The 23,411-nt window shown below is 45.3% G+C and overlaps 1 protein-coding gene across 3 annotated transcripts; it reads right to left on the bottom strand.

Moving 5' to 3' along the window:
- Positions 1–1,411: 1,411 nt before the first annotated feature.
- On the bottom strand, positions 1,412–23,059 carry NIPAL3 (NIPA like domain containing 3). 3 transcript variants are annotated; one of them, XM_081921506.1, is made up of 13 exons: positions 22,678–23,059; positions 22,114–22,312; positions 20,047–20,313; positions 15,744–15,812; positions 15,463–15,634; positions 12,326–12,385; positions 10,405–10,550; positions 9,040–9,136; positions 7,357–7,492; positions 5,573–5,661; positions 4,760–4,823; positions 3,623–3,717; positions 1,412–1,999 (listed from the first exon to the last, which is right to left on the bottom strand). In XM_081921506.1, exons 3-13 carry the CDS (start codon positions 20,137–20,139, stop codon positions 1,800–1,802), a joined length of 1,221 nt encoding a protein of 406 aa, XP_081777632.1. In that variant the 5' UTR covers positions 20,140–20,313; positions 22,114–22,312; positions 22,678–23,059; the 3' UTR covers positions 1,412–1,799. The 3 variants fall into 3 exon arrangements, with proteins under 3 accessions (XP_081777632.1, XP_081777631.1, XP_081777633.1); XM_081921505.1 differs by lacking the exon at positions 22,114–22,312; XM_081921507.1 differs by lacking the exon at positions 22,114–22,312 and having other exon boundaries at positions 10,405–10,526.
- Between the last annotated feature and the right edge of the window lie 352 nt (positions 23,060–23,411).

The following is a 23,411-nucleotide window of genomic DNA, read 5'->3' as shown; positions in this document are numbered from 1 at the left end:
AGAGAGAGATAAAAACAACCAGCATTCCTGAAGTTGCTTGAATGCTGAAACAAGTGTCCAACTGGTTTCTGGTTCCAGGCCTACGTCTAAGACATTCTGGTTTACTCCTTTGGATGCATTCCTATCACAAAAAGACCCAGAGTTGACAGACAAAAACCTAAAAGGCAGCATTATGGTAGGAGCAACAGAAACAGTCAACCTCAGTCACTGACTCAGTCAGTGATTCACAGCATACATCTCCTCCAAGGCTAAAATCAGTGGAAGTTGTATACTATATCCCAACTCAGGTGATGAACAATGGGGTGGGGAGTTATCATGAATAAGCCTGCAGGCAAAGATGGAGGGAACAAAAAGGATCACTAATAAGGCCCCATCTTGATTTAGAACAGAAGTCAAGAACCTGTGGTCCTCCAGATGTTGCTGGACTAAAACTCACACCATCCCTGGTCACACTGGTTGAGGCTGATGTTCAAGTCCACCAACATCTGGAGGACCACAGGTTCTCCATTCCTGGATCTAGAATTAACTACTGCCAAGTTAGTGTGGGGTCCTGGAGTTTCTGCAAATTTATTCAAAGTGGCTCATATACGCACTCACACACAAATCCATTTTCATAACGCTTTAAGATGGCGATTAACTTAACCCATTCATTACTATAGGACCAAGTGCAAATAACTTTTTCTGGATCAGGGCCATGGAGCTCTGATGTATGAAGGGTCCAGAAAGCAATAGCAACCTGTAACATGGACGGGGGAGGGGGGGAAAGGAGGCGAGTTAATTCTTAGATTTTATTTCTGCCATTTTGGAATGAAGCCCCATGTAAATACTTTCTGCAAATAATAAAAAAGCAAACAAACCATGTACACAATAGCAACACAAGGAGCAAGTTTCCATCCCAGCCCACTGATGGGAAACTTGAGCTAACTTTTGTGCTGAGCTAACTTTTCTACAGGCAGGAATGAGCCCCTCCCCGCACACAAGGGGAGCATTCAAAATGCAATCTCTGACCCACAATGTGAATCGACACAACTGAAATTACACATTTGTAGCGAAGGTCTAAATTGCTGTCCTGCAAGATAAATGGCAGGAAGCCAGTTGCATGCTGTGTGTTTGTGGGCTGTTGCTGTTGAGAGTCTCAATCTTATCTGACATCTTCAAATGTTTGGCTAGTTTTCTCCTGAAGGTACAAGGCAGCAGGCAGGTAGCATGAGCAGGTCTAATTAAAACAGGAATTGACACGTGTAAGCTTTGGTTCATATTAAAAATATTCTGGGTTGTATCCAATGCTAGTGATACTCAGAGTGGAAGAACTGAAATAAATGGACAACTTTGGTCTATTAAGTTCAATGAGTCCATGCTGAGTAAAACTTAAGCTGGATACAACCATCCATATGTGGGAGTCATACCACATACTGAGTCATGTTATGTGATCATAAAGGGAATTTTATCAGGAAAACAGAGTCTAAACTCACCCTTTAGTTCCTGCTGTTTGACTAGAAATATTACAGCCATCAGAATATCCTGAGTTCCTTTTGACATAGCCATACGTACTGTCACAGTTTAGCTTAGCGAGGCCGAAGCAGCTGCTTGCGTCCTGCAACAATCAACTTAGCTTTTGTATTACATGGGTAGGGGACTCTTAACACAGTTCAGTCTTTAAGGTTGTCATTCCATACACACTTAATCCATAAATAAACTGACTTCTTTTTTTTTGACTTAGTGGTGCTTAAAAAGAAGAAGGGATGAATAAATAAGAGGACCACGCTTGGAGGCATTATGCCAGTCCCTTACAAGGGCTTTCACTCCCCTTTGTCATGCTCCATGACCCGGTAGGGAGGCACAGATGACCCCCTCGAACCATGTTCCTCCTGCACTATCGGCAATGTAGCAGGTGCGTAGATCTCAGAGATGGCGTCGTTGTTCTCCAGGGCACCATAGGAAAATGACGTTTTGAGCTCAGGCTGAACTGCCGTTCCGTTGTCATGCAAATTCTGCATGCCTACAGACAAGAAGGGGAGGGAAAATACATCATTTGAAAGGGGCTTTTTTTTGAGGGGGTGAGGGACTATAAACTGCTTTCTTTCCCACTTATGCACATAGTCATACGAAGCTGGTTTATATTAAATCAGAACACTGATCTGTCCAGCCTAGTGCTACATCTTTTGACCAGCAGTGGCTGTCCAGGGCCTCAGGTTTTCCAGCCTTACCACCCAAGGTCCTTTTCACTTGGCAACTGAAAGGAATTGAACTTGGGATCTTTTGTATAATAAGACACCAAATAATAAATAAAGGGCTTCATTTATGGAAGGGTTGGGGAACCTGTGACCCTCCAGATATTGCTGGGCTAAAATTCCCACCATCCATTGATTTTTGGCCATGGTGGCTGGGGATGATGGGAGCTGGAGTTTGGTAACATCTGAAGGGCCAAAGCTTCTCAGTCCCTGATTTACGTGAGGCAACTCCCTACAAGTGTCTCCATAATCATTCTATGGCTGTTACTTATGTCAAGGGACACCAGAAAGGTTAAGGAGGAAACTTTGCTTTAAAACACATAGAAGAGTCAGAGGCAGTTGGCAAAGGACTTGTAAAAAATTGTGAAAGAATTAAAATAAGCAGATATTCCTCTTCTTAAGAAATATTTATTGTAAGTTGTTATTTAATAAGTAACAGTAAATGTCAAGACCACAAACAACTGAAAACTGAAAACTCTCTTCCTAGGCTGAGCTGCGGACAGCCAAGATGATGTTGGATTCCAACTCCCATCATCCTTGACCACTGGCCATGCTGGTGGGGCTAATGGGAGTAAGAGTCCACAGCAAATGGAGAACCACAGGTTACTCAGACCTATTCTAGCCAAATTGGATGGCTCAGCCTCCACCAAGAGGGACACCATTAGGAGAGAGAGGACAAGGCTCTGGCTGGCTCCAGCTACAAAAGCTGAGGCTGCTGAATAGAATACAGTGGAACCTCGGGTTGCGAATGTGATCCGTGCGGGAGAGATGTTCGCAACCTGCAGCGCCGCATCTGCGCACGCACAAGTCGCGATTCAGCACTTCTGTGCATGTGCAAGCACCAAAACCCGGAAGTAACCTGTTCCGGTACTTCCAGGTTCAGCACGGTGCACAACCCGAAAACACGCAACCCAAGGTACCACTGTATTGGACTGGGGTATTATTTGGGGGAAAGGGTATTGTTTGGGGGCCGCTGCTGTTGTTGCTGTTATTTTTTTGTATCTTTATTTTTGATCGTATGATTTATGTGGAAATTGTTCAGTCTGGTTGTGTTCTTTTTGATGTTTTGATGTTTTGCATATTGTTTGACTACTTTTGTTATGTTTGTAGTTATGCAATTCTTTAACATGTTGTAAGCCGACTCGAGCATAACTTTAACTTTGGAAAGGCGGCATACAAGTAAAATGATTGACTGATAATTGTCCAGAAAACAGACCAAATAAAACCGGTTCTGGGGATTTTTGAAGGGAAGCCATGGCTACTGAAAGTGATAGAATACTGCTTTAAATATGTAATGCAGCTGGGACCAGACAGGCAGATGACATTTTAAAAAATGTGTCACTATTAACTTGCTCATGAAAAGAAATAATTTTTATTTTTTTTGGCCTTACTTGGCATAGCATCCATGGAGATGTACGGTTCGAAAAAGATTGATTTCCTCTTGTTTCTAGTGATCAAGAAGACGCCTAAAAATGCAATGAGGCACCTGGGTGGGTGGGGGGAATAAGAGAATACAATTGCTTTGTGAAATAACAGAAGGAGCAAAGAAGCTGACAGCAAAGGAATTTAAACAACAACTTGATCTCATGTTAGCCGGTTATTGCTTAAAAAGGCTGAAAAAGCTGTTTTCCTACTGACCAATGCAGTTCATGAGGCAAAGTAATACTGTAAACAGTTCTAGAAAAGAGCTCACTGGTGTAACATTGTGCTATGCAAGGGCTATTTGTAGACTGCACTAAAATAAAACAAGTTCCTGCAACGAGATCGTAATTCTGCAGCCTGCTTTGAGGACGAAACTGTGCAATCATTGGCTATATGTTACTGTTTTTAAACGTTTTTCGATCTTGATATTTCAAAATGTTTTCACTAAATTATATTACTACTTTATTGTTTGCTGCCCTGGGCAACTTTGGGAGAATGGGCGGGGCAAAAATAAAAATAAAAATCTTAACAACCACCACCATAAAATTGCTTGTATACATAGCAACTTGGACACCACTTTGTCTATGGCAAAACTAGTGAAAGGAGCCCAGAGCACCATTAACTCGGGTTTCTTTTCAGGAGTAGCTTAAATGCCAAGGCCTGCCTGTTCAGGATGGAGACAAAGTGCAGGGGAAAATGTGGCTTACCACCTGCTTGCTACTTGGCTTATAACATCTGCCAAGACGGGACAGAATGGTTTGGGTCAGGAGGTAGTAGAGAGAAAGAGAAGTCCCTTCTGCCTTGAGAGGGAGAGAGAGAGACTGCTCAAAAAAGAAAACTCTCTCTGGATCGTGAGAACTGACAGCCTGCTGGTCTTTAATAATGTCACATAACATGTGTGATAGCTGGGGCTCATGGGAGTTGTAGTCCAATAAGTCCGGACGGCACCAGGACAGCAAACTAAGGCAGTTACTAAGGCTTTGAAGTGCCAAGAATTGGGAATCCCCATCTGCCCCGCCCAGATTATGTAAAATGCAATGATGAAGGCAAAAGTTCCCAAAATAACAGGACACTGCACTACCCCTAAATCAATACCGTAAACTTACCCCAAGGCAAACATGCATATATGAAGTATGTCTTCTCCAATGAAGTCCAAGTAGAAGGTTGCACCTGACCCAGGAGGCAGGGGGAAATAGAAACATGACATACAGCATCTTCAAACACAAATTTGTTGCCAATTGCGAGACAAAAGCTAATCATCTGTTATTTCGTTTTATATTATGCATGGGAAGCAGCTGGGAGTTGTAGTAGTTCCAAAGACCTGGAGGGCAACAGTTGGCCAAAGGCCGAGTTATACCTTCACTCCTGGCATCTGGTACAGTCATCCCTTATTACCCTTGTTTATCCCTTCCCTTCCCTACTGGCAAACTTTAGAATCAGTTCCATGAGACAGAGATCCTTGGCTTGTTTTCAGAAAGTATACTGAATGTGTCACATCAAACATTATCTCTTTCCAAGAATGAGCTTCTGAATGCAAACTACACTCTGGGCATGAACCTAAGTGGAACATAGGAAGCTGCCTTATACACAGAGTCAGACCTTTGGCTCCATCTGGCTCAGTACTGTTTGAACTCACTGGCAGCAGATCTCCAGGGCTTCAACGGGGTCTCTCTCAGCCCTACCTGTAGATGATGGGGACTGAATTTGGACCTTCTGCGTGCTCTACCCATTGAGCTACGGCCCTTCCCAGTGAAACTATGCTATGCTGTAATCCAGCCTTTGCCAACCTGGTGCCCTCCAGATGTTTTGGATGGCAACTTCCATCAGACATTATTTTCTTAGGAGCCCATCTCAGGCCACAGAAATTGGTTGACCTGCTCCAGCCACCAGTTTAGGTTATTTTTCCTTATGTCTTTTACCTGCAGTAATTGCTATTGCAGTGGACAAGATGTATCCTATGCTGGCAATCTGTGATGCATCGTACAGTTGTGTTGCTTGTGTTAAAAACCTACGATCAAGAAGTAGAATTAAGAATTAAACAGGCATGCAATCAATCAATCAATCAATCAATCAATGAATATCAATTTAAGGAGTGTGTTGCTAAAAACATTAAGTATTTAAATATAACAAAAGCAGGGGGGTCAGACTGATAGGTAAGAGCCCTCTTCTGTCACATATCCCCTAGCAACTAGTATACAGAGGTAGACTGCCTCTGAAGCTGGAAGTTCCATTTATCAGCTATGGCTAAAACAGCCATCAATATGATTTTATATTGCATTCTTCTGTCCAATTTCTTTTAAAAAGCTACCTAAGCCAGTGGTCATCACCAAGTCTCCATTTGTTATTACATGTTTGCACCACCACCTGCCAAGGAGCTCAGAGTGGAAGACATGTGCTTCACCCCACCCCCATATCCTGTAATTTACCGTATTTTTTGCTCTCTAAGACTCACTTTTTCCCTCCTAAAAAGTAAGGGGAAATGTGTCTGCGTCTTATGGAGCAAATGCAGGCTGTGCAGCTATCCTAGAAGCCAGAACAGAAAGAGCGATCGCTGCTTTCGCTGCGCAGCGATCCCTCTTGTTGTTCTGGCTCTGAGATTCATAATATTTTTTTTCTTGTTTTCCTCCTCCAAAAACTAGGTGCATCTTATGGTCTGGTGCGTCTTATAGAGCGAAAAATAGGGTACATTAGGTTCAGATAATCACCCAGGGCATTTTACAGCCAAGTGGAGATTTGAATCCAGGTGTCTATGGTTAGGTATCCAGCTAATATTTTATTTATACATACAGCTCAAAAGAGGCTGACCTAATCATAACAATCGTTGATTCCTTTTATTCTCCATTAAAGCAGACACTGTATACATCTGAAAACTTTATGAACTATTCCACATCAGTTACAGAATGAAGGGTGGGTAATAATAACAATAAATTAAAATATTTTCTTCTTCGTCTTCTTCTTCTTCTGGCACACCTTAGCTCCAGCTTACTAGCCTATAAAGTTTTCCTTCTACAGCAGGGTTTGAGGAATGTGTTCAGATGTTGCTAGACTACAGCTCCCATCATCCCTGACCACTGACGATGGGAGTTGGATTCCAACATCTGGAGGGCTAAAGACTCCCCAGTGCTGCTCTATAGCTTCCCCCCTTGATTGCTTTCCCCTTCAGTCTGCACTAACCCATCCTCAAATGCTTTTTCTTTTCTTAACAGACACAGATCAGGCTTGGTAAGCTAAAAATTAGCTATCTATGCCTTGGTAGCTAAGAACAAAACCTCAACGTCCTGGGGCAGCAGATCTTAGATCACCAGATGCTAAGAAACGATGACGGAGGTTAGCTGTCTAGTTGGTCACTCTCGGCAGCCAGAGTGTCAGAATGGATGGTTGTTTGGTCTGACCCAAAAGGGCAATTTTTCTGCACTGCAGCACACTGACTGTAAGCAACGGGAAGGCGTTCCTCAAATGTATCCTTAAAATGTCACAAGGTACTTTGCAGAAGAGGAAAAGCAGCTAACAGCTACTAAAAGGCCCACTGCCAGTAATAACAACGAACAATACAATTACCTAGCTTTCCCCCCTGGGGCTGCTCTTTAATGTATTATTCATTTTAATTAAATTTCAATTATGCTGACATTCAGTTGTACGCTACAGCTGGAAAATAAGGTTGCTCTTAGAAAAAGGGAGAGGAAGGAAGCTCCGAGCCACTTACGTTGCCTGAAAGGATGCTGTTGCCACCATGCAAACCACCATGATGTAGAAAATGGGGTAGCCCAGCTGGAGGTTCCCTCGTATCGAAACCACCACCATGCCTGCCACTGCCTTCACCGTGATGACCGTCATAGAACCTAAAACATATTTAAGACAACAACCCTCCCATCACTAGAGAACAAGGAAGATGACAGTCACAGGAAGCAAAACGTCCAGTGGTAATGAGTTCCACAAGTCCCACCAACGGGAACATTAGAGTCCTGCTGGATGAGGCCAGTGGCCCATCTAGGCCAGCATCCTGTTCTCACAGTGGCCAGCCAGAGTGGCCAGCCAGCAGGTGGCGCTGTGGTCTAAACCACTGAGCCTCTTGATCTTGCTGATCAGAAGGTCAGTGGTGCGACAGGGTGAGCTCCTGTTGCTCTGTCCCAGCTTCTGCCAACCTGGCAGTCTGATAGGGCACCAGTGCAAGTAGATAAATAGGTACTGCTGTGGCGGGAAGGAAAACAGCGTTTCCATGTGCTCTGGCTTCTGTCACAGTGTGCCACTGCACCAGAAGCAGTTTAGTCATGCTGGCCACATGACCTGGAAAGCTGTCTGTGGCCAAAGCTGGCTCCCTCAGACTGAAAGTGAGATGAGCGCCACACCCCACAGTCGCCTTTGACTGGATTTAACCGTCCAGGGGTCCTTGTACGCTCTTGGGAAGCCTGCAAGCAGGACCTGAGCACAACTGTACTCTCCCCACTTGCCATTCCCAGCAACTGGTATTCAGAGTCATAAGGCCTTTGGCAGTACAGTGGTACCTCAGGTTACATACGCTTCAGGTTACAGACTCCGCTAACCCAGAAATAGTGCTTCAGGTTAAGAACTTTGCTTCAAGATGAGAACAGAAATCATGCTCCGGCGGTGCGGCGGAAGCAGGAGGCCCCATTAGCTAAAGTGGTGCTTCAGGTTAAGAACGGTTTCAGGTTAAGAACGGACCTCCGGAACGAATTAAGTACTTAACCTGAGGTACCACTGTAGAGGTCAAACATAGTCCTTGTCCTCCGTGAATGAGTCTAGTCTTCTTTTAAAGCCATTCAAGTTGGTGGCTAGCCCTATCTCTTATGAGAGCAAATTCCATCATTTGACTACAGTCCCATCAGCACTATGCATTTAAAGCAGTACCATACCACTTTAAACTGGCATGGCATCCCCCAGAGAATCCTGGGAAGTGTAGTTTGTTAAGGGTGGTGAGAGTTGTTAAGAGACCTCTATTCCCCTTACAGAGCCACAATTCCCAGAGTTCGCCAAGAAGGACCAACTGTGAAAGCAGCTCTGACAATTGTAGCTATGTGTGTGGGGTGGGATAAGGGTCTACAAACAAACAAACAAAGGCTGTTTTTTGTTTGTTTGCTTTACAACAGCAGGGATACTGGAACAAAAATACACAGAAGTATGCTGCATTAGGCCTGCTTTCATAATTCATGAATTTCAATTCCGATATGGGCAGCGGGCATTGCTTTGTTTTTGGTAATATGTGCACCCTACCCTGGGACCCAATAGGAAGAAGGGTTGTATATAAGTTTTGACGAACAAGCTAGGCAGCCAACTAACCACAGGCCTCAACAGACACAGTGGTTGGAAGATTAAGCCAAGTGCTTGAAACTTCAATGTTGTGTGAACATAGCGCATGTGTGAAGCTTACCCAGGAGTGCTGCCAACAGCAGAATCACCACAATATAGTTAGCTTTCCTCTCTTTGTAGAAATACAACAGCAGGCAGAAAATGATGATCTCTACCAGCTAAGAGAAAGAAGAAGAAGACCATGCAGAAATAAATATGGGCTATAAAAACAAACAAGTCAACACACACTTTAGTTTTGTTAAGAACTGGAGAGGCGACTCCATTTGGGAAATGGAAAAAGAATGGGCAACAGCTGCTTCATTTCGCAGCAACCTGGGAATTTTGTTTTTCCCCTTCAATTTCCATCCTATCCTGACGGCACATAGAAACAGGCAGGTAGCTGTGTTGGTCTGATGCAGTTGAAATTTAAAATAATAATAATTTTTAAAATATATATATATATATATTTCGGCACATAGAAAGTTACAGGGTTTTACATAGCACAAAGGCATGCATTTTTGTCCTCTTCCATTTATATCCTGCCTTTTTTCTGTCATGGAACCCGAGGCAGTGCTTCCCAGTTGGTCACCCATCCAAACAGACCTCAGACCTGCTACCCTTTAGTAAGGAGGTAGCCTTATGCAATGTGAATATGCCCTCCCTGAGATTTACCTCTTCCCCAGGCACATGCTCTGCCATTTTCAGTCTTTACGAATGTAAAGGGAGCCCTGATGGACCAGAGCCAAGTTTCATCTGGCCTGGCATCCTGTTTCAAGCAACAATGAGAAGCTCACAAGCAGGTGCATGATGGAGCTCTTAATTCACCCAGGACAACAACAAAGCCACCCGCCATTTGTCTCCAGCATCCAATCCCAAAATGCTGTTCTTTCCACCCTCCTCTACACTGTTGCAGGGGATCTCTGTCCCCACCTCAACCCACATTCCTCTGCTTAAGAAGTAGCCAATGTGGTATGATTTCCAAATGTTGCTAGACTACAACTCTCAGAACTCCTGACCAGTGGCCATGCTGGCAGGGGCTGGTGGAAGCTGATGTCCAACAGTATCTAGAGGGAACCACATGGGCATCTTATGATGTTCCAGCTGTGAAAATGGAGTGGAAGAGGTTGAGATGACACCCCTTTGGGCCTCAGCTCAGAGACAGCTTGCTAGTGTAGGATAAAAACCTAGGGAAATAAAATCTTTCAAGTGATTGCCAGTAAAGGGTCTTTGATTCTCCAAAATTTAAGGACGCCAGTTTCAGAAAGTGTGGGCAGCTGTAAGGAGACCCATAACCCCTTTTCTATATCCAAACCTGCATGGGTTTCCCTGTTAAAAAAAAAAAAGCCCATGGGCAGCGTTTTTCCTTAAAACCCCAAACTAGGCAAGCAGATTCTTGGATGTAGGCAAAGCACCCCAGATAGTATCACTCCAAGACTGGCCTCCTTACCATATACAAGAGAACCGGCCAGCTGACCAAGTGCCTAGTGATGTTCTCTCCTGTCATGGTCTCATGACTGTTAGGCCCGAAGGTTATCAGCAGGTATGTCCCGACAATAGCCAAGCCACAGCCTACGAAGGACAAAACATAGCGCCCTTTGGCAGGAGGAAGGGAGGAGAAGCTGTGTTAGTGGGTTAGTTCAGAGGCCTGTGGCTGTTTGGACGACATAAACAAGACAAGGACAATGGGAGGAGTCATGGACTAGTCCATGTTATTGATGACTGATGAGTTTGATTATTACTGGCTGGTGTGTGGAAGGGATTTATGAAAGAAAAATCTGGTTTTAAATAGTTTATTATTATTATTTAGATTTATATACTACCCTTCATCAGGGAAGTTCACAAGATAAAAATACAAGATATATAAATGGTTGAAATAAATAAATGTGTAATGGCTATTTGTAAGGGAGTGAGAATGAGATTGTGAGGATGGTTGAATATTATTGAGAGCTTGATTTTTGTTTAACAACTACACACACACACATTTGTTTTTCAGAATTTTATAACAACTTTATAACAACTACGATTATAGTTAAGATATATGGATATTGTTTGAGAGTTTGCTTTGCATAGCAATTCTGACATATATATATATGTGCACTCATACTTTTCTATTTCTTTGAATTTTGTATGGATATGATTATTGTGATAAATACAAAACAGCATAATATCTATATACTTTGATTTTCTTCTTACTTAAGAATGCTTGAGATTGTGTTTATTGTATACCTAGGCACTTGGATTTTATTAAATGCAAACCACTTTGAGATCTATTGATTGCTAGTGGTATATAGACTACTCAGTCTTTTGCAGGTACTGTGCTATTTGCCATAAAAATGCTAAAATTCTGCAAAATCCAGAGTAAAATAAAGCTAAACTGTTTTGGTTTCTGTAGCGGTGTGCAAAACTCTGAAGAAAATTCATGCCAAGTCTCTCCAGTAGTCATAGATGCAGAGTCATAAATAGCAATTTCATACATATAGAGAGTGATAAGCTAGATAAGAATGGTTCTGAACATTTAAGAATACTGCCAGCAGTGCCTAACATTCTCACTTCTCAAATTGATCCTGCTCAGAACCTGTTAATGCAAGAATGCTTATGTCCAGTTTTATATATTCCTGTCTCTTCCTGATCCTGTAAGGCTGGCCAGCAGTATTCATTGACTGAATTTGCTTTATTGCATTGGGCTGCTGGCACAGAACCACTAGATGCTCCAAGTGCCCCCTTGCCTGGCCTTCTGCCCCCTCTAAGCCTCTGCTTACACAGAGACCTACCGGTAGCTTTTCATCATGTACCTTAAACACACACCCAGTTTAATTAGAGCCGAAAAAGAGAAAGGGGGAGGGGGAGGGGACACCTTAATGTAACGTATTGTTTTTTATTTAATGGCCACATGATCTTCAATGCCCATCTTGTCCAGGTTGTGCCACCCTAGCTACCGCAGCTGGCTCCAGTCAGGCTCCCTTCCACCAGCTTGTGCCAGCCCCTGATCAGAAGGGAGACAAACCTCCAGGCAAAGACGTTCCTGCAAACACCCCCTTTCCTCTTATTCAGGCTCTCAGTGTGCCACAGAACTACTATATGCAGGCAGCTAGGCTAGCAACACTCACAAATTTAAGCTCTGCATCTCCGAAACAATGAAAAGCTAGCCTGCCCTCACAAGGTCATTCCTAACAAATTAGCAGCCAAGAAAGAAGAAAAAAGCAATTTGCAAGAACAACGGGAGCTTCCAGGACTGAGTGCCAGGATCCAATTCTCATCAACTTGTACACACATGCAGAAGAGACTGAGGAAGCAGCAAAGGAAAAGCAGCAACAGAAAGCCACATTCTACGCCGGAGCTAAAAAGGTATTTTAAAATCCACAACTTACTCAAGAAGTCTTTCGGCTTCCATTTTTCCTTAATGAATATGATTCCAATGATTGCACTTGCTAAGTGAGAAAATAATGACAGGTGAAGGATGTTACTAACACGAGGGAGAGTAAAGTACTTATATAGCTTCCCTTTTAGGGTGCAAACCCTTGCAAAGGGAGCTTGCAAAACCACCAACAAACTGAATACAGTGGTACCTCGGGTTAAGTACTTAATTCGTTCCAGAGGTCCGTTCTTAACCTGAAACTGTTCTTAACCTGAAGCACAACTTTAGCTAATGGTGCCTCCTGCTGCCGCCATGCCACCGGAGCATGATTTCTGTTCTCATCCTGATGCAAAGTTCTTAACCCGAGGTAATATTTCTGGGTTAGCGGAGTCTGTAACCTGAAGCGTATGTAACCTGAAGCGTATGTAACCTGAGGTACCACTGTACGTAGACGTACAAATATAAATTCTATCTATATATAGATAACTATAAAACAAATATAACTACAAAATAAAAACATAACAAATATAATATAAATATATAAAGTAACCATAACATAGATTTGGCATGATTTGGGTCCTATTTTGGCCCATAACACAGTGTTCCCCAAACGATGGCCACCTATCCCACAGCTGACATCATATGGGACATCAGGTGTGGGGCTGGCAGAGACACAGTTGGATTGGTTGCACGAACAGGTTTCCCCGCAGTCAGTTCCTGCAGAAAGCAGCTTTGTCTGCCCTAGGCTTGAGTACTGGGCTGGCAAATCCCCTTGCACTGCACTTTCCAAATGCCTGGCAACCAGTTGGCTGTCATGCACTTGGAAAACACCACGCAGGGGATTTTCAGCAGGTGGGCAAGACAAACCACCTATCAATCAATCAACCAACCAACCAATCACCTGACATCATTATGATGTCAGGAGATTGGTAGGTGGGGTGCCCCACCCACCTGACAAAGTTGGGCTGCGACCTGGCCCACCAGGCCAAAAAGATTCCCTACCCCTGATATAATAAAATGTTCTAAAAACAGACCCTTAAGTTGGAGCACCTAGAAAAATGGCAAGGATTAAACATTAAGTCAAACTGGAGGCTTGTGAAATGTCACATACATAAGTACAGTGGTGCCTCGCAAGACGAAATTAATTCGTTCCGCAAGTCTCTTCGTCTTGCGAGTTTTTCGTCTTGCGATGCACGGTTTTCCATAGGAATGCATTGAAAATCAATTAATGCGTTCCTATGGAAACCGCCTTCCCCCGACCTCTTCTGGCGGGCGGCATTTTAAAATCGCCTGGGACAGCGGAGGACTTCTCCGCTGTCCGGGGCGATTTAAAAGCCCCTGGGAAGGCAGGCAGGGGGGACAAAGGCTTTCTCGCCCCGCCGCTCAGCTTCGGGACATCGTTCCGATGCCGGGCGGCGGGGGGAGGCTTTCCCGCCCCGCCGCCGGGCTTCGGGACATCGTTCCGATGCCGGGCGGCGGGGGGAGGCTTTCCCGCTCGGCCGCCCGGCTTCGGGAGGCGTTCCTGCCCCACCGCCCGGCATCGGAATGATGCCCCGAAGCCGGGCGGCTGGGGGAGGCGTTCCTGCCCCGCCGCCCGGCATCGGGACGATGCCCCAAGCCGGGCGGCTGGGGGAGGCGTTCCTGCCCCACCGCCCGGCATCGGGACGATGCCCCGAAGCCGGGCGGCTGGGGGAGGCTTTCCCGCCCGGCCGCCCGACTTCGGGACATCGTTCCGATGCCGGGCGGCGGGGGGAGGCGTTCCTGCCCCACCGCCCGGCATCGGGACGATGCCCCGAAGCCGGGCGGCTGGGGGAGGCGTTCCTGCCCCACCGCCCGGCATCGGGACGATGCCCCGAAGCCGGGCGGCTGGGGGAGGCGTTCCTGCCCCGCCGCCCGGCATCGGGACGATGCCCCGAAGCCGGGCGGCTGGGGGAGGCGTTCCTGCCCCACCGCCCGGCATCGGGACGATGCCCCAAGCCGGGCGGCTGGGGGAGGCGTTCCTGCCCCACCGCCCGGCATCGGGACGATGCCCCGAAGCCGGGCGGCTGGGGGAGGCTTTCCCGCCCGGCCGCCCGACTTCGGGACATCGTTCCGATGCCGGGCGGCGGGGGGAGGCGTTCCTGCCCCACCGCCCGGCATCGGGACGATGCCCCGAAGCCGGGCGGCTGGGGGAGGCGTTCCTGCCCCGAAACCGGGCGGCGGGGGGAGGCTTTCCTGCCCCGCCGCCGGGCTTCGGGACATCGTTCCGATGCCGGGCGGCGGGGGGAGGCGTTCCTGCCCCACCGCCCGGCATCGGGACGATGCCCCGAAGCCGGGCGGCGGGGGGAGGCTTCAAAAGCCTTCCGGGGGCTTTTAAATCGCCCCGGACAGTCCCGGGGCGATTTAAAAGCCCCCGGTTAGGCAGGCTTCAAAAGCCGTCCGGGATAGCGGGACGTTCCTGCCCCGAAACCGGGCGGCGGGGGGAGGCTTTCCTGCCCCGCCGCCGGGCTTCGGGACATCGTTCCGATGCCGGGCGGCGGGGGGAGGCTTTCCCGCCCGGCCGCCCGGCTTCGGGACATCGTTCCGATGCCGGGCGGCGGGGGGAGGCGTTCCTGCCCCACCGCCCGGCATCGGGACGATGCCCCGAAGCCGGGCGGCGGGGGGAGGCTTCAAAAGCCTTCCGGGGGCTTTTAAATCGCCCCGGACAGTCCCGGGGCGATTTAAAAGCCCCCGGTTAGGCAGGCTTCAAAAGCCGTCCGGGATAGCGGGAAGCGCTTCCCTGCTATCCCGGACCGCTTTTAAAATGCTGGCGGTGGGGAGCAAAGCCTTTCGCCCCCGCCGGCCTTCCTGGACCTCTTCTGAAGTCCGGAGGGGGGGAAAAGGCTTTGCTCCCCACCGCCAGCATTTAAAAAAAGGTCCCCGAGATTTCCCTATGGGCTTTCGTCTTGCGATGCAAGCCCATAGGGAAAATTGTCTAGCGAAGCGTCGCAAAAACCGAAAAACCCTTTCGTCTTGCGGGTTTTTCGTCTTGCGAGGCATTCGTCTTGCGGGGCACCACTGTATGTATGTATCCATATTTAAGAAGAAAGCCACACTCTGCCTTCTGTGTCCCCCTTCCCCTTCCCCTATAAGCTTCTTAAATAAGACAAACTTGTGTGAAGATACGTTTACCTATAACAGACACGGCACCAAGTGGCACAATCAGGGAAAGGGGCGCAAAGGCATAGGCAGAGAAGACCCCCAGTTCCCCCAGGAAGAGCAGGAACAGGCCACACCACCATGTCTTGGTCTTGAAGTAGGCCCGGTGGTCTTTGCAACCCGCCAGCCGGATATGGCTGTATTTCTAAAGAGAGAAGGGGGAAAGGCAACAAGAAGTCACAGTGGCATTATTATTTTTTTGCTGCTGAGGTTTGCTCTGGAATCCTTTTGCTTTTGTTTCCCCCCCTGCTCACCTGGAGGTTGAGTGCGATGCTAATAACAAGGTGTCCAAAAATAGCCAGCAGGGCACCAATCAGGTTTTCCTGCAAGAAAAAAAAGATATATGCAGGTATTAGCTTTCTACCCCACCTGCACATACAGAAAACACGCTTGAGTGGCCAAGTATGTATAAGGCTTGATAACATGGGACTTTCTTCCGAATTGACATGTACATGTCTGTGACCTAAGTAGCTATCAGTCTGCAGCCTTAAGGCAGTTTCAATGTAAATACAGTGGTACCTCAGGTTAAGTACTTAATTCGTTCCGGAGGTCCGTACTTAACATGAAACTGTTCTTAACCTGAAGCACCACTTTAGCTAATGGGGGCTCCTGATGCTGCTGTGCCGCCGGAGCACGATTTCTGTTCTCATCCTGAAGCAAAGTTCTTAATCTGAAGCACTATTTCTGGGTTAACGGAGTCTGTAATGTGGAGCATATGTAACCTGAGGTACCACTGTAGTCAAACAAATTCAAATTCTGCCAAGGTGGCTTACAACATCACCACAACACTGTGCCAAAGGGCAGCAAATTCAGCCACCAATTGCGGCAACGGGTCCTCTCCTACCTACTAGTCCTTCCCACAATCCCTTTCCCCCTGAGCTGGACAATAAATTACACTAGTTCTGGAGCCATTTAGCCCAATCCCTTTCCCTTCTTTTTCTTTAGCTCAATCCTTTTTATTTCCCTCTTGTTGGCTAAAGGGAAAGAAGCACAAGAGCACTCCTCACTTCCATCGTGCGGGCCAGAGTCCAGCAAGGTGATGGATACGGCAAATGAAATGCCTTCAGTTTTCCCGCGGGCCAATCTTAGGATCGCCTTACCTGGGAGTATGCCCCACTGGACTCCACAGGACTTACCTCTGAGTAGACATGAACAGGATCATGCTGTTTTAAGCAGACAGCAGCCTTAGTGTGGCTTAAATGTTCTATTCAAACTAATACAAACCTTTAACTTGAAATTATTTTGAAGACCTGACAATTCAGTCAGTTACACAATTCAACAGTGTATACCAAGTGTATTCCATAGTGGGTGCCTCAAAAATGACATATTGTATAGTTGGAAAAGGTTCAGAGCAGGGCAACCAAATGATAAAGGGGATGGAGGGACTTCCCTGTGAGATAGGTTGCAGCCTTTTGGGCTTTGTAGCTTGGAGGAAAGGTGAATAAGAGGAGACATGACAGAACTGTATTAAATTAGGCATGGAATAGTGAAAGCTGTGGTCTAAACCACAGAGCCTAGGGCTTGTCTATTGGAAGGTCGGCAGTTAGAATCCCCATGATGGGGTGAGCGCCCGTTGTTCTGTCCCTGCTCCTGCCCACCTAGCAGTTCGAAAGCACATGGAGTGCAAGTAGATAAATAGGTACTGCTCCAACAGGAAGGTAAATGGTGTTTCTGTGCGCCGCTCTGGTTCGCCAGAAGCGGCTTAGTCATGTTGGCCACATGACCTGGAAGCTGTCTGCGGACAAACGCCGGCTCCCGCGGCCTATAGAGCGAGATGAGCGCGCAACCCCAGAGTCGTCCGTGACTGGACCTAACAATCAGGGGTACCTTTACCTTTAACAGTAGAACCTGTGGACCCATCAAATGAAGATGCATATTGGAAGATTCAGGATGGACAAAAGAAATGTACATCTTCTTCACAAAGTGTATCATTATGGAATTCATTCCCACAAGAGGTAGCCACCAGCTTGGGTGGCTTTAAAAAAGGTATTAGACATATCCATGAAGAAAGATATCAAGGGCTACTAACCCTGATGGATATGGTCTACCTCCACTGTTGTAGGCAGCAAGCCTCTGCTTACCAATTGCTAGAAACAACAGAGGGGAGAGTCCAAAGATGCTCAGGTGGCCACTTTAAGAGCAGGATGCTGGACTAGGTGGGCCACTGGCCTGATCCAGCAGGGTCTTCTTATGTTCTTACAAGGGGGGCTTAAGCCAGAGACTGGTGAAGCACACTGGACAACACGGCAGGGAACAGGAGCATGCAACACTGGAATGCTAAATTACTTCGTATTGTCTGTCAGTAGTACATTAAGGTAACATCCATACACTGTCATGTGCTTTTGTCTGGCTTAGGACAATGTGGAGCAGGCACAAAGCTCAGCTGCCCCCCATTCTCATGTCACCCCAAGTCACAGCTTCCCCTCCAACAGTTATATCAGGTAGAAATTTCTCTGTGATTTTTTTTCCTCCATGGGAAAAAATCCTGTGCATTGTTTCAGAAAAGTTAATTAGTAACACAATGAAGGGATACAATACCCTTCAAGCTGTGCTCTTTCAAAGATGTGATTAAGGGTTTTTTTAAATGTGACTATCCCTAGGAAGCATATAACCATGTGTGTAAACACAAAATCTATGTATATTTATTTAGGACATGTGTGTAACTAAAAGATAAAAAGCAACTCAGCCGTCACATGCTAAATCAGATACTATTACATTTAGGACCTTAAAAAAATGAATCTAAGGCTGTGTACACACCATACATTTGAAGTGCATGACTTTCTCCCGCCCCGAATCCTGAGAACTAACCTCAACAGAGCTACAAATTGCAGCACCCTTAACAAGTAAAAAAAAACAGGTTTCTTTTTTTCTGGTGTGTGTCTTTTAAATGTATAGTGTGTACTCAGCCCAAATTTACACAGGATTGTTGAGCTTTTGGGGGCAAAGTTGTTGAGCTTTCTTTGCAAAATCTCCATTTTTAAATACTGTAACTTTTTACAATGATGTTTTTAAGTGTTGGAAGTGGCCTTGGATCCCAAGTTCGGAGAAAGGCGGGATATAAAAATATATTATGAAGAACTCATCATCACCATCATTATCATGTTCATGCACTGCACATCAAAACTGCGGTGAAGCATAGAACATAGAACCATAGATTTGGAAGGGGCCCTGACGGTCATCTAGTCTAAAACCTCGCAATGGAGGAATGTGCAGCTGTCCCATACGGGCTTGTCTTATACACGGGTAGTGCTGAGGGGTGTTTTCTTAATTTGGAGTCCCCCAAAATAGGGGGTGTCTTATACATGGGGGCATCTTATACACGAAAAAATTAAGAGCTCTGGCAGTCAGGTCAAAGGACCAACCTATCTAGAATCTTTACAGATGGCTAAAATTGCAGTAAAACAGACTAAAACAAGTTAAAATGCCTACAAACTTTCTAAACCTCTCAGCAGGCTTGTCCTGTTCTCACAGTGGCCAACAGGATGCCTATGGGAAGCCCAGAAGCAGACCTGAGCACAACTACACTCTTCCCTCCTGCTGTTTCCAGCAACTGGTAAACAGAGGCATATCGTCTACAACCCTGGAAGCAGAACATAGCCAAGAGGGTTAGTAGCTACCGATAGCCTTTGTCTCCATGCAGGCTAATCCTCTTTTAAAGCCATCCAGTTTGGTGGCCATCTTTACCTCTTAGTGAAATGAATTCCATGGTTTAACTATGCACTATGTGTAGAAGCACTTTCTTTTGTCTATCTCTTGTGAAAACATGACTGTAACCACTTGCAATGGGGAAAATGCAGGCTTGGCTACTTATGATTTATTATTTTCATTATTATTATTATTATAACAACATATTTATTCAAAAGTTAAACACAGCTTTGTCCACTGCCATAATATCACAGAATGATCACTCCAATCCTCAATCCGTCATCACTGTCATGTTGGCTTGCCAAATACCCTCAATAGCAACCCAGCTACCAATCTGGTTTACTAGGCATTGGTTTACTAGACATTTTCAATTAATATATCCCCTCCACAAACACCTTCTGTGATGATGATGGCATTAAGACATCCTTCAATAAAAGAGAAAAAAGGGGACCAAATCGGGCTAGTAACAGCTGGAGCACTGATCTATCAGAATGCCTCACATACCATTGGTGGCATCTGCAAAAAAGATACCTTTGACATGATTCTTTTTTGCTTCCTCCACACTGACTTTCCTTTCAGCCTCCTTTCTTTTAAATATTAAATATCCATTTAAGAAATGAATAGAAATTGAAATTAATAGCTGTGAGGGTGTTAAACTTTTTGTGTTTTTGCCAGCCTGAAAACCTTTGGGCTATTGAATAAATAAACTACTGTATTTCGTATATATTTTGGTAACTATTATGATCTTTCTCAAAAAACCTTGAGAAAACTGGAGGCTGGGTAAGAAGGCTTTCATTGTAAATGTCCAGCAACTCACACTCATTACTTATTTCAAAACAAAACAAGTCTCTTTACTTGCACCTTTGTCCTGCAGCAACCTCGATAATAATCTAGGATGGAAAATAACTTTACCTTGTAAGAGAAGGAATCCTCATGAGCCAGCCGCGGTACAGACAACGTTGCAAGCGGCTGGAGCTGTAGACCAGGGCCATTTGCTCTCTCCATTTTGGTTTACTTCTGCATTCCTTTTCCAGTTTGCTTCTTGCTTAGTTATAACTACAGCAGTGCTTTAAACCAACCAGGGAACAACTGGATCCATCTTTCCCCTCAGCATTTTGCCACTACAGAGGAGCCATGATGGGGTGGGACCAGGTATCTTGTCCGTTGTTGCTCTGCTTCCTGCACAGAAACAAAAAAATATATAAGGGGGGGGGGCAGGGAAGAGGGCAAAGTTTACTCCAGAAAGAGACACACTGATGACCAGATGTCTCTGAAAAGCTTCTGTTTCCTGGTCACTGGTAAGAGAGCACCGATGTAGCATAGAAGCCATGAACATGCTGCACTTCGTACAGGGCTGCCCTTGAGACTCCGCTGGAAGCTGTAGCTGGCACAGAACACAGCACATATTACACCTGAGGAAACTGCATAGGTGCAGAAGGTCCCAGGTTGAACCCCCAACATCTTCAGGCAGCACTGGGAATATTCCCCGTCTGTAACCCTGGAGAGCGGTTGCTGGTCCGTGTGGACAATACTGAACTAGACAGACCATCAGTCAGACTCAGAATAAGGCAGTTTCTTATGTTCTTCAGGCGCAAGCACTGATGATTTCAGGGACGCTTATTCCCATGTAAAAATCTAAAGGCAAGCCAATTCCAATAATGGTCCAATTCGGTATAAGGCAGCTTCCTAAGGGTTTCACCCAACAACATTGTCCAGTTCATGTAAGGACATTCTAATTGTGCAATGGAAATTTCCCTTCCTCTTCATCCCCTTTGCACACTTCTGAATTTGTTCTGGGGTTACCCATACCTTGTGGAGCAGATGGTGGAGGGAAGAGAAAAAATTCCTTATGCCCGGGGGTGGGGGGAACGGACCTGTGGTTCTTCAGATATTGTTAGTACTCCAACTCACATCAGCCTCAGCCAACATTGCCCATGAATATGGGTGATGGGAGTTTGAGTACCAACAATATCTGAAGAACCACAGATCCTTCCCACAAGCCCTAGGGAGTGATCTAATTTAGCATGTTTATTTTACTTATATTTAGCAAACAGGGAATGCTCCAAGGTGACTTACAACTTGTCTATTATTTGCAATTGGCAGCCGGTTTCTCAATATGATTCCCCTACTTCAAACACCAACGTGGCAGAATTCCTTGCCTACAGTCTATCCCCAGTTCTGAATTCTAAAGTTCACTAATCTCTGCAGAGCAAATAACTGATTTAGGCATTAATCCAAGTTCACATTCAGATAAATATAACGCACTAAGTAATATACCAAATATAATCCTCTCTCCTGCCCCCGCTTTCACAGCAACTCTTCTGTTATGGGGTGCAGGGAAAGCAAATCAGTGATCTGTATCACAAACTCTTTTCAGAACAATTCTGTGTTTTTTACTTATTAAACATATTTATGGGCTGCTCCTCATGTAAAGTGTCAGGGCATTGTACACCAAAATTTACAAGTGCAAAAAGTTTAAACAACCCAACAGGCCTGTCAGTGTAAAAAAGTATTCAAGTGACGTCTTAAGGATGATTGCTGGAAGAGTGTTCCACACTTATGGGACCAGCAACACTAAATGCCCAACTTGGCTGTGTATGCACTGTACATTTTTAAAGCACATCCCACCCCCTACCGCCCCAAGATTCTTGGGAACTCACAGAGTTACAACTCCCAACACCTTTAACAAATTACAGTTCTCAGGATTTTTTTGGGGGGGGGGTTGCTTTACATGTATGGTGTGCATGCAATTCTGGTGCCAAACTTTTGAAACACAGGGATTAATTAATAGCACTCTATATTTATTCATATACCTAACTGTGACTGGGTCTGGTACTGTATTCATTTTTGTGCAGCATGGCAACTCACACAGTTCTACTGTTTTACACTGTTGGGTGTTTTAGCCCCAGTCTACATAAAAATATGTTTTCCTTCTCCTGCCCCCTGCCTTGTATTTAATGGCAGATATATTATGTATACCTGCGCACTTACTGGACTGACCACTTAATGCATTGCATGAAGTGAGCGTGCTGGGCCTCCGGCTCAGGAAAGCCACAATCAATCGTTTCGTCTTTCAAAAGGCACCACAAGATACTCTGGATGGCTTTGCACCGTGATAGACTTAACATAGCTTGTCCCTGTGGAATTGGCCTTTATGTGAACATTCAGGATATGTAAACTTCTCAAAAAAGAAAGAAAGAAAAAAGGACCGAATAAAAGGGAATAAAAGAGGGAGAATAAGCAGGTGGAATTAAAAGCAAGTTTTCCTCCTTCTTACTTCCTGGTTAATGAAAAGTCACATTTTAACTTCTCTGTTTCTCAAAAGCTTGAATGCTACTAATAAACAAACGAAAGATCACTTTGATTATCTATAAATTCATTTGTTTGTTTGCTTTTTATAGTAGCATTGAACAGTGAAAACACGACTGAATTATTAAGTAAGACTGCAAGCATCCAGGAAAAACAAATTATTTCAAGTGCATTCATTTCTAAATCCATTCCAAAACCCCATTTCCCTTTACAAAAGCGCCCCGGAACATTCACCTTGTCTTCGTCCCCTGGTGGGCGTATGTGTTATCTAGCCTCCGCAGCCAGAAAGCAGAGCCCCCAAAGCCCTCGGAATGTTTCTTTCCCCGCAGCTGATGGAGCGCTCGGAACGTAGGGCGGGGCTTCGCTCCTCAAAAAAGAAGCATCCTATTTGATCTGGACACTGTCACTCACACACACAGGAAACCCCGATCAGGCAAGCCATTGGCTTGTGTAATACGGCATTCTTAAAGCGACCGGTTAAGCTTGCTTGAAGTGTGCAATACTGGACGTTCTTGTTTGTGAGAAGGCCCCTAGTGGCCACCGTTGGGAACAACAACAACAATCCTTGAGTCGTTTGCCTCCCCACTCGGAGGCGTCCCTTCTCAAAGCATTCTTTTGTTCTATTTTTTTATTTCATGTATTTGGTTTTAAACCACTGACAAGCTATTTGGTATTTTATGTATTTGTAAATCGCTCTGAGAATATATATATATATATTTTGTAGAAAGTGATTCATAAATGCAGTATTATTACTTTTGAGGAACCAGCTCGATGCAGCAAAACTCAACTAAGAAGCTTGTCACAATTTCCATAGAGTGGTATATGCGTGTTTAGTCTTCTGCAGCAAAGCACAACAAATGAGTATTGTGTTGTGCGGCGTAAGCTTCAGGTGAAATAAAATAAAATATGCATTATGCCACGACACAAGATGATGTGTTCGCAGTTGACAGCTATATTAATGTACAAAA

Source organism: Podarcis melisellensis (genome assembly GCF_964234715.1).
Source record: "Podarcis melisellensis genome assembly, chromosome: 8".
Lineage (NCBI taxonomy): Eukaryota > Metazoa > Chordata > Lepidosauria > Squamata > Lacertidae > Podarcis > Podarcis melisellensis.
Note: the sequence above shows the minus strand (reverse complement) of the source record. Positions and strands in the feature narration are given on the sequence as shown.